Genomic DNA, 9,815 nt, shown 5'->3' on the forward strand with positions numbered 1-9,815 from the left:
ACCACCGCAACACACGACCCGTGGTCGGAGACTCAATTTCCGGTTTGACAAACCCTCTGGACCATTTTTCAAGCTTATTCGTTGCTTAGAAATCACAGGTCACAAGCACTACAGCAGCACTTTATTTTCAATTTACTTGCTGCCATCTTGATTCTTTCCATAAACTTTAATATGACTTCGTTTGCAATGAAGAAAGTTTAGGTGACTGTGTGACTGTCTCTGAACGGAAGAATCGATGTGAAACCGCCGATCAACCGCAAGGGCATGGTTCATCCGATTTGCTATCTTTGGGAATTTGTCAAGTATCGTTAATCCCCAAATAAGCAACCAAATTTTGGTAATTTTCCAAAAGACGAGTCACGAAACTCTTATCATTGCTTCAATAATCAAAAAATGGTGAATTGGGGTGACCAATAAAAAAGAACGGAGCTTGACATGGTCATTTCATAATCAAGGGCAGATTTTGACACTTTGAACGATAGGGTAACCACTGACTAATGATTCAACATTGATGACTACTGGAGTACCTAGATACCTCTTCTATCCAGGAGATTCGATTGGAATCCTAATAAAATAACACTCCCAGACGAAAAGTACTTCGGCCATCCTGAAAAAAAGTTCCATCGCGTATTTTTTTATTTTTATGCAAACTATTTTTTTTTGTTCTTCTCACAGCTGTCAAAAAAAGAGAGACATTCGTACCTAGATGGCAGATTCTAGATGGAAACGCCTATTTGTAATGCCCCTATACGATTATCCGTCCATTGTTCTTACCCAAAAAATACCCCTTACACGCATAGACCGATTTGTTTCACTTTATCGAAATTTCCACTTGCTACAGCAGGGTGTCCAGGACATTGGCACATTTTGTATGTCAGGCATAACAGGTCACCGACAACAGTCCCATAAAGGGCTGCTCCCCTGGAAATGCGGAATAAACAATGCGCAGGAGATGAGGATGATCTGTTATCCACAACCTGTTGATCATAAAACCTAATGTAAAAAAGATCTTGGACAAAATTTACATATAAAGTGTACAACACGCCCGCAAAGCCGTCGATCACATCCAGACAATGACGCCAGTGTTTTTGCCAAGGGATTTTGACCGTTTTTCAAAAAAAGCGTGTTCCTCATAAAGGTTAGCTGGATTATGCAAGATTCGTTCGCTGCAATGCAGTGAACCCTACCTCTCTTTTTTTTTCACCAGGTCGCGCTGCTCGCTAACGGCGGTGACCCAAAAATAACTCTTTCATTCTGCCTTTGGATGAGAATAGATTCCATCTCCGCCTACAGTCTAATATCATCACGTTGGCACGCCAGTCTCCTTTTTTCCTCTTTTATTGATTTGCTTTTTTTTTTTTTTACATCTTTGCCCTCTTTTCGTTGTTTTGGTTTTATTATTTTTATTTTTATTTTTCTAGTCTATTGGCTAAAGTCTATATAATAAGCGATGCTTTCAACCCATGAATCTAAAATCAAACGTCTACTGGCCAATCGGCATAAATATCGACATTCTCTCAGCGAAAAACTACCAAAACCCGGCTATTGGTTCACTCCGTCACCGACCGACGATCAGCGATGGGAATCAGCATCGGCATCACCAGAGCTCGATCGTCCCACTCCAACCGTAGAGAAACAAACCCCGAAACCATGGAGAAAACCACTGCCAATAGACTGCCCTGTGTTTGATTTCAGTAATGACAAGACATTGATCGAAGAGACCAGTGAATCGACCGGTTCGGTTGTTATGCCAACCACGATCCTCGTTACGCCACCTCAACCACCTACCCCGCCTACCCCGCCTAAGCCTATCTCGGCCACCATCCCTGCAAGACACACCAGTCGCTTCTATGGCAACGATCCGGAAGTACAAATCCAATTGGAACGCATGGCGCAGGACGAACGAATGATTTTATTATCAAAAACAATGCAGTTACAGCACACCACGAAACCTGACCCATCAGGACCACCGCCTTTGCCTCCCCCAAGAACCTATTTTGAAGTGGAGCCAGTGCAGCCAGTGCAGCCATATTGATCCACTCAAATATATTTATATGGCCTTGAAGATACCATCCCCTTTTTGACAATTGCCTCCGTAATTAAGCCGTCGGATGTTCAAGTCTTGGCAACCGGGGAAATTATTTTTTTTCTGTACAACTTTCCAATAATGTAAAAAGTAAGCAAACGAATCAAACAATGAAAACCCCCAAACAATGAACAATGGGTGATGTATGTGTGTTGCGTATCTTTTTGTGTGCGAGTGTGTGATCATATTTTGTAAAGGAAATGAATGTATAAATGACAGCTATGCTAAATTTTCTTTGTTTCTCTATTTGCGTCCCTGTCGCTTGCGCAACTTGGTCTTGGATTCTGTAAAAGAAAAAGAAGAGAAGTGAGTTACTCATGACTTAATATTTTTTAAATGCAATTTGTAAAATTACCTTCAATGAGTTTCTGATCTTCTTCATCATTGAATCCGGTCCATTCTTCTTCTAGTGCTTCGACTTCCATACCATCATCTGCTTGATCTGATGAGGCGTCATCCTTGCCCTTCTTATCGTCAAACTTGTTGCTGAATTTCTTGAATTTAGCAACATAGAAACCGTCCATGTTGTGCACATGAGGATAGAATCGTCGAGTTAACTTGACGCTGGGATGGAAGTTCTTTCCACGGTATCTGTACATTGCAGTGTTAAAAAAAAAAAGATATGCCTTCGTTTTTCTCTTTTACTTACGATACAAAGCCTTCGCGACCAAAATCGAGACCGGTAGACACCAATTTCACATTGTTACGTTTACTTAAAGCGTAGTTGACAACTGCTTCGTTTTCCTCCACAGCCACCGAACACGTAGAATAGACAATGTAACCACCCGTTTCGGACTTGGCATCCACGGAATCAATGGCACTCAAAATCAGTTGTTTTTGAAGGAATGGAATATCGATGAAATCTTTTTCAGTCTAATTGCATCATTTCTTCAAGTCAGTATTTATGTAATCATAACAATGGCATTCAGCAAGACGAGATGTTTTACCTTGTTTAATTTAGCACTAGGATCCTTGGAAATGACACCAGTACCGGAACAGGGAGCATCCAACAATACGCGATCGAAACCACCAATCACCTTGGGGAATTCACGACCATCGTAGTTGCAGACCACCGCATTCTTCACACCCATACGATGGATATTGGCTATTAAACTCTTCAAACGATCTTTGCTTGCATCATTGGCAAACACCGTACCGGTGTTCTTCTGAAGTGCCGCAATATAGGTTGTTTTACCACCGGGAGCCGAGGCCATATCCAACACACGTTCATTAGGTTGGGGTGCGAGGGCCATAACGGGCAAGAACGAGGAAGCCGCTTGAAGCATGTAGTGACCAGCGAGGTATTCCGGGGTAGCACCGATGGGGACTTGAGAATCAAAAATTTGCAAACCGACCTTGCTCCATTTACCAATGGGGTCAAGATTTACGCCACGGTTGATCAGTGCTTGGGCAAGATCACGACGGCGGGTTCTTAATGTGTTGGTACGAATGGTCACGGGTCGAGGGACTTCGTTGGATTCGAAAAATTCAATGGCTTCGGACACAGGGAATAGATGGAAAAGCTTTTCCGCCAAGAAATGCGAGTAACCGTAATAATGAGCGATATCTTTGATCAAACGATCGACGTAATCCTGACGAGACTTGCTGGGATCACGCATGGTTTTGAAGTTGTTCAGAATGTTCACGATCTCCTGGATACGTTGATTGACAACTGTCACATCCGCCACCAATTGTTCCTCATCCTCCTCGTCGGGAAGCTGGAAGTGTTCGCCTTCCTCCAAGATATTGGTCTGCATCGAATCCTGCAATTCAGCTTCGGCCATGGCTGCCTCTCGCTTTTGTCGTGCTTCCATCTGAGCTGACTTTTTCTCATCCAAGCCGGTGAACTAGATCAAACACGAAGATGAGCTAATTCTGTCACTAATGTCGCCCATAAAATAAAATCATCACAAACCTCATCGTCTTCGTCAGACTCATCTTCAAGACCGGACACTTCGTCTTGGTCCTCTTCTTCCTGTTCGGAATCAGAACCGAGGAAATCGGTTGAAGATTTGGGAAAGATGCGTTCGTCGTCGTTGTCCTCATCGTCTTCATCGCCCAACTGTTCCATACCGAATTCATCGTCATCGTCTTCTTCACCGGCCTCTTCGAGACCTGCCAAGATATCTTCTTCGTCTTCGTCGTCGTCATCCGAAGCAGGTTCCATGTCGTCCCACAGATCAGAAGCGGGAGCAGCTTTGGGAGCTTTGTCATTCTTCTTGGATCCATTGACTTGCTTGACTGCAGACTTGGATTGGGCTACCGATTGCTTGGTAACGGCAGCATCGGCCTTTACCTTTTTCGAGATCGGTTCCTCGTCCGAAGCTTGTCGCTTTCTCTTGACATCAGTATTCTTTCCCTTCTTTCTGTTTTGCTTTTTGTCAAACTTCTTGGGTCCATCGAGAGGAGCAGGAGGGCCTTGTTTATTTCTCGCACGACGTCCCATAATGATTACTGGATTCTCTGATGAATAAAAAAGGGTAACTGAACTTCGAATACGAAAAAAAAAAGAAAAAGAGAGAAATCTTTCCCTCATAACGACCCTTCATTTTCACCGTCACAGAATCAAACCTGCGAAATTCGTTTTGCAGAAAAGGTGGCTTGGAAGCACCAATTGCAAAACGTCGCCGTCAACGACAAAAATGCGACATCGGCATTTGAATGGCACATCCATTTGGCTGAAAGATTGATGCGATGATGTAAGTTCTCCAAGCCAAATCCAGAAAAAGCATGCTTCATCTCAGAAAATGATAACATCTTATATACAAAATCAATACCTTATATTACAGGCCAAATCAAAAAAAGTGAGACGTATTGGACAGCATAAGAATGAGAATGTTCATGTTGACTTGTCAAGGGTCAGTTTGTGCCAAATGGTTGAACTTTCAAATGATTTGATATCAAAACTTCTGTCTCTCTGGCTTTTCCTATTTTCGTGGATGCGATTCGATCGTGGTTTTAGGGAAATAATGACAACTCTAGTTGAATAAATTGTACAAAGCGGTTCTTTACGAAAAGAGGGGAAAAAAAAGAGAAATCCAAAGAAGGTCTTCAAAGTAATGCAAATAAAGAAAAAGGAAGGAGAATATAATTAAATTATACAAAATTATGTCGAGTTCACTTCACCATCATTGGGTTTGCTCTCAGGAAAAGGCGGTGGAGAAGAAACCTGTCAAAGAAAAAAAAAAAAGGATGTCAGTCCATGGTCAACTTTTCGCTGCTCAAGATTGCCACAGGCAGGTAGACCAATAACTTACTTCCTTGCGACGAACGTATTCGTCATAGACAGTCTTTTCCACAAACGGACGTCTTCCTAACAGGTTCTCCATGTCTTCGCGGGTGATCACTTCCTTTTCCAGTAAGAGCTTGGCCACCTTTTCGACATCGCCCTTCTTTTCCGTCAACAGTTGCACGGTACGCGTGTAGGCTCCATTGACCAACTTTCGTACTTCGTCATCGATCAGGGTACCGGTCTGTTCAGAGAAAGGTTTCTGGAATTGTTGCTCCGAGTTGGGATCGTGGAAAGACAGAGGACCGACTTTCTCGTTCATACCATATGTCGACACTTGCGCATATGCAATCTTGGTCACCTTTTGCAGATCGTCCTGAGCACCGGTGGTGATGGTGTCAAAGAAAATCTGTTCCGACACACGACCGCCCAGGGTCATGCACATGCGATCCATTAACTGTTTGGTCGAATAAAGGTACTGATCCTTTGGTAAATATTGAGCGTAACCCAGTGCCGCTACTCCGCGAGGAATAATCGACACCTTCAACAAGGGATCGGCGTACTGCAAGTACCAGCCCGCGACGGCGTGGCCGGCTTCGTGGTACGCCACCGTCTTCTTCTCCTCAGGCGACAACACACGCGACTTCTTCTCCAAACCGGCAATCACACGTTCAATGGCTTGTTCAAAATCGACCTCGGTCACACTGTCCTTGTGGTGACGTGCAGCAATCAAGGCGGCTTCATTACACACATTGTGAATGTCAGCGCCAGAGAAGCCAGGGGTCAGGGCCGCCAATTTTCTCGATAATCGTTCCATATCCTCGGTGGTCTTGATCGGTTTCAAGTGGACCATGAAAATCTGAGCACGACCGCCAATGTCTGGACGATCAATGGCAATATGACGATCAAATCGACCGGGACGCATTAAAGCCGGATCCAGCACATCAGGTCGATTCGTACCAGCCAACACGACCACATGTTCGTCCGAGTTGAAACCATCCATCTCCACCAAGAGCTGATTCAGGGTGCTTTCACGTTCGTCATTGCCGCCCATGTGACCGCCTTTGCCACGGGCTTTACCAATGGCATCGATTTCATCCACAAAGATAATGCAAGGCGCGTTCTTCTTGGCCGTCGCAAACAAATCACGCACACGCGAAGGACCGACACCGACAAACATTTCCACGAATTCGGAACCGGACACACTCAAGAAAGGCACACCGGCTTCACCAGCCGTGGCCTTGGCCAGCAGGGTTTTACCTGTACCGGGAGGACCAGACAAAATGGCGCCACGCGGTAATCTTGCGCCCAACCGTTCGTAAGCCGCCGGGTTCTTCAAGAATTTGACAAATTCCATGATTTCCTCCTTGGCTTCATCGGCGCCGGCCACATTCTTGAACTTGACCTTGACATCGGTTTCCTGATTGAACATTTTAGCGCGACTCTTGCCAATGCCGAAAATGCCCTGGCCACCGGCCCCACCGGCTCCGCGTTTGGTGATGTAGTAGAGCACACCGATCAGAAGTAAAGTGGGAGCGAAATGTAAAGCGGTTTGGAAGATACTGATTTCGTCCCGGTAAGCGACGGGAATTCGTTCGTTGGAGGGAATACCGAGCTCGTTTTGTGCTTCTTCCAATTTGCGTTCAAAGCTCTCTATGGAGCCGATGCTAAAGACAAAGGTTTGCTGCGGTGAGACGCCCAAGGAACCGGCTTCGGGACGCAAATGAACTCGAACTCGGTTGCGATTGACGACGGTGAGACGATCGACGATACCCTTATCGAGCAATGAAGTACGGAATCCTTGCCATGTGACTTCGCGAGCATTGTCGGCCGGAGAAGTCATCTTCCACATGAGCCATGTACCAAATGCAGTACCTAGTACCATATTCATATTGATCTGGGGCATCTCCGGTGGTTTGTTACCGCCGGCCTTGTTGTTGTTCTTGTTGTTGCCTTTGGGCGGTTTCGGAACTTCGTCCGAGGCTCGTTTGGCGTTTTGTTCGGCCGCTTCGTTCGCAGCTTGTTTTGAATGCTTGGGTGTCTCCTTGCCAAAGAAGCCTTCAAACCCTTTGGGAATATGCGGTTCTTCTTTGTCTTTGGAGTTGCCATTGTTATTTTCCTTTGGCTTGCTGTCTTTGTTGGAGCTATATTTGCGCTGACCCGTCCAGCGGCGATGGGTCAACAGCCCACGCTGCGAAGCCAACCGTTGACCGGCGTAAACCTGACTCCATTTCGGATTGGCCGATCGGACGCCGATCTGGCTTAAACGTGAAAGCATTGAGAAATGTAGAGGGGTAAAAAAAGAAAAGCGATGAATCGAGATGGCCTTCCTAAGGACCGGGATGGAAAACAAAAACTTTATCCGGGTCAATCTCTCACCAGCGCACTGTGACCGGCGACACGTCACGGCAGCCGACGGCTCGGGCGGGTTGGCGGGTCGGCGAATTCGCGGGTTCGGAGACCCAACGGACCGCAGCTTCAGAAACAGTACCTCATCATCATCATCATCGACCATCTTCTTGGTCCTGTTATTATGCATAGAAGGGGGGACATTCTTGGATAGGGTTGATCGTATGGTATCGAAGTTGAATACTTTGCGCAGAAGTGGTGCGATCATGCATATTTTTTTCTCACAACCTTGGATGTCGCGAAATGAGATATTTTCAAGGGCAGACGCTGGCCGAATCAAACTCGTATTGCATGGAAATTTCGATTGAAATTATCCAATGCTGGGCACCCTCGTTTTTCAAAGCGATGTGGGCATAGACGATATGGCTGTTGTAGAAGCGAGTCCTCTCATTCAGATACGTGCTGTTTACTTTGTCGGCAGTTCTTTTCTGTGGAATAACCTTATCGTTTTTTGTTTTTTGTTTTTTTTGGTTTCTTTTCAAAATAATGGTATGATTTTTTCTAGATATATTTACACAGTGATGGGAAACTCGACAAGGAAACAATCACATGTGTTGAAATAAAAAAATGTCATTTCATCGGAATTTTTCTTTGCCTAAGCCTACTTCTTTCTTGACATTGGTCATTCTTCATCTTTGATGCTCTCGTTCAGGGGAAATCACTGGTTTTGTTATTTGTTAAATACACGATGTGTTATATAAATAAGAAATTCTAGTGAATGAGTTTAATGAGGTTTTTTGGTTTTTTTTTTCATTCCTTGAACGGAGAAATTGTAAAAAAACGGAAAAAATAAAAAAAAAGAATTATGGGAGACAGAAAATCAGCCCATTCAAACAATCAACCACCATCACAAAGGATGAATATAATATTATTCTTTTTTGCACAATTTTTTGTTTTCCGTCAATGCTTTAGAAACCCATCTCCTCCTTGGTCAAGATACCCAATTCCTTTCTAAGAGGGGCCAGCTCCTCGAGATACTGTTCGTATTGCTTGTTGTTCTCCACCTTAGCCTGGAGACCCTCGAAGACGCGGACAGCGGTAGCATAGTCGTTGACGCGACGAGCAGCCTTGAGAGCAGACTCAATCACAGAGGGAGCAGGAACAAGATCGTAAGCGAAAGCATTGTTCAAACCGCGTTGGAGTTCAAAGAGATCCTCAACACCATCAAAGAACTTGACGTAACGTTCAGTGAAAGCTTCAAAGCTCTCATCTTCGTGACCGGCAGAGTAGAAACGCTTGCTCACGCCTAATGAACAATTTCAAACATCCGTATTAAGTTTGCGTATAAATTCGACGTAAATGGGGAGAGAGAGAGAGAGAGAGAGAGAGAGAGAGAGACAGTGACATGGAATGGTGTAGACGACGATTGAAAGTGATGAAAAAAAGATTATCATAATAAACAATAAACAGAAAACCATTAGTCACAATTTCCAAAAGGTTGCGAGCGCATTTGGTTTCAAAATGAACAAGAAATAATTACCCATGGCAACGGGACGGACGGCAACAGCGGAGCGAGCGACAGTTGCGCGGGAAACAACACCAGTGAAAGCAGCGCGAAGCATGATGGTCAAATATCAAATGGAGTGGGGGTTAGGAATTAAAAAAAAAGAGGAAGAAGCTTCTGGCCTATGTTTTTTTTTCACCAGTAAAACAAAAAAAAAAAGACCGACCATGTCGAAAACCAAAAAAATTTGATGCCCAGCCACTGGGGGGGCGGCCACACGAAACTTCCTTTTGAATGAGAAAATTGGGACTCCATGTCGTCATCAAAAACAGAGGGGGGCCACCCTCATTGGTGGTTTTTCTAGAAGAAAACATCCATGAACCTTGAGTGTGAACTTGAAAAGACTCTAACGGAGCGGTTACTAAAACAATATGCCAATGACATGCACGTGCACGTAGCTTTAACATTGGAAGCGTGGGGGCTTGGTTCTCCCGAGGATGGTTGTTAATATGGCGAACTCGGTTTCAACCAGCTTCATGGACTTGTTTGTTCATCGCGCGATTGCCTTTGCTAGATTGTCTACGTTTGGTGTGCTTTGCCAAAAGGTCCGTATCAGACCCTTTTCTATTCGCTTTATCATTCCAAAT

The 9,815-nt window shown here is 44.6% G+C and overlaps 4 protein-coding genes across 4 annotated transcripts; 1 reads left to right on the forward strand and 3 right to left on the reverse strand.

Moving 5' to 3' along the window:
* Nucleotides 1–1,084: 1,084 nt before the first annotated feature.
* Nucleotides 1,085–2,182, forward strand: BYT42DRAFT_266092 (uncharacterized protein). The gene has a single exon (XM_051562779.1). The coding sequence runs from the start codon at nucleotides 1,451–1,453 to the stop codon at nucleotides 2,033–2,035; it is 585 nt and encodes a 194-aa protein (XP_051425255.1). The 5' UTR covers nucleotides 1,085–1,450; the 3' UTR covers nucleotides 2,036–2,182.
* Nucleotides 2,183–2,418: 236 nt separating this feature from the next.
* On the reverse strand, nucleotides 2,419–4,532 carry BYT42DRAFT_493099 (NOL1/NOP2/sun family-domain-containing protein; the record flags this gene model as incomplete). The annotated part of the gene is made up of 4 exons (XM_051564195.1): nucleotides 2,419–2,677; nucleotides 2,736–2,959; nucleotides 3,034–3,876; nucleotides 4,041–4,532. 4 exons carry the CDS (start codon nucleotides 4,530–4,532, stop codon nucleotides 2,419–2,421), a joined length of 1,818 nt encoding a protein of 605 aa, XP_051425256.1.
* Nucleotides 4,533–4,929: 397 nt separating this feature from the next.
* Nucleotides 4,930–7,448, reverse strand: BYT42DRAFT_529670 (peptidase family M41-domain-containing protein). The gene is made up of 2 exons (XM_051565394.1): nucleotides 5,344–7,448; nucleotides 4,930–5,255 (listed from the first exon to the last, which is right to left on the reverse strand). The coding sequence occupies exons 1-2, from the start codon at nucleotides 7,219–7,221 to the stop codon at nucleotides 5,193–5,195; spliced, it is 1,941 nt and encodes a 646-aa protein (XP_051425257.1). The 5' UTR covers nucleotides 7,222–7,448; the 3' UTR covers nucleotides 4,930–5,192.
* Nucleotides 7,449–8,303: 855 nt separating this feature from the next.
* BYT42DRAFT_266161 (cytochrome c oxidase subunit VA-domain-containing protein) lies at nucleotides 8,304–9,410 on the reverse strand. The gene is made up of 2 exons (XM_051562780.1): nucleotides 9,205–9,410; nucleotides 8,304–8,970 (listed from the first exon to the last, which is right to left on the reverse strand). The coding sequence occupies exons 1-2, from the start codon at nucleotides 9,284–9,286 to the stop codon at nucleotides 8,633–8,635; spliced, it is 420 nt and encodes a 139-aa protein (XP_051425258.1). The 5' UTR covers nucleotides 9,287–9,410; the 3' UTR covers nucleotides 8,304–8,632.
* Between the last annotated feature and the right edge of the window lie 405 nt (nucleotides 9,411–9,815).

Source organism: Radiomyces spectabilis, assembly GCF_025331425.1.
Source record: "Radiomyces spectabilis strain NRRL 2753 chromosome Unknown BYT42scaffold_4, whole genome shotgun sequence".
Lineage (NCBI taxonomy): Eukaryota > Fungi > Mucoromycota > Mucoromycetes > Mucorales > Radiomycetaceae > Radiomyces > Radiomyces spectabilis.

Coding starts and splice junctions, on each gene's coding strand:
- BYT42DRAFT_266092 (XM_051562779.1), top strand. CDS start 1,451: ATGCTTTCAACCCATGAATCTAAAATCAAACGTCTACTGGCCAATCGG.
- BYT42DRAFT_529670 (XM_051565394.1), bottom strand. CDS start 7,221: ATGCCCCAGATCAATATGAATATGGTACTAGGTACTGCATTTGGTACA. Junction 5,256..5,343: donor AATACGTTCGTCGCAAGGAA/GTAAGTTATTGG, acceptor TTTCTTTGACAG/GTTTCTTCTCCACCGCCTTT.
- BYT42DRAFT_266161 (XM_051562780.1), bottom strand. CDS start 9,286: ATGCTTCGCGCTGCTTTCACTGGTGTTGTTTCCCGCGCAACTGTCGCT. Junction 8,971..9,204: donor CGTCCGTCCCGTTGCCATGG/GTAATTATTTCT, acceptor ATTGTTCATTAG/GCGTGAGCAAGCGTTTCTAC.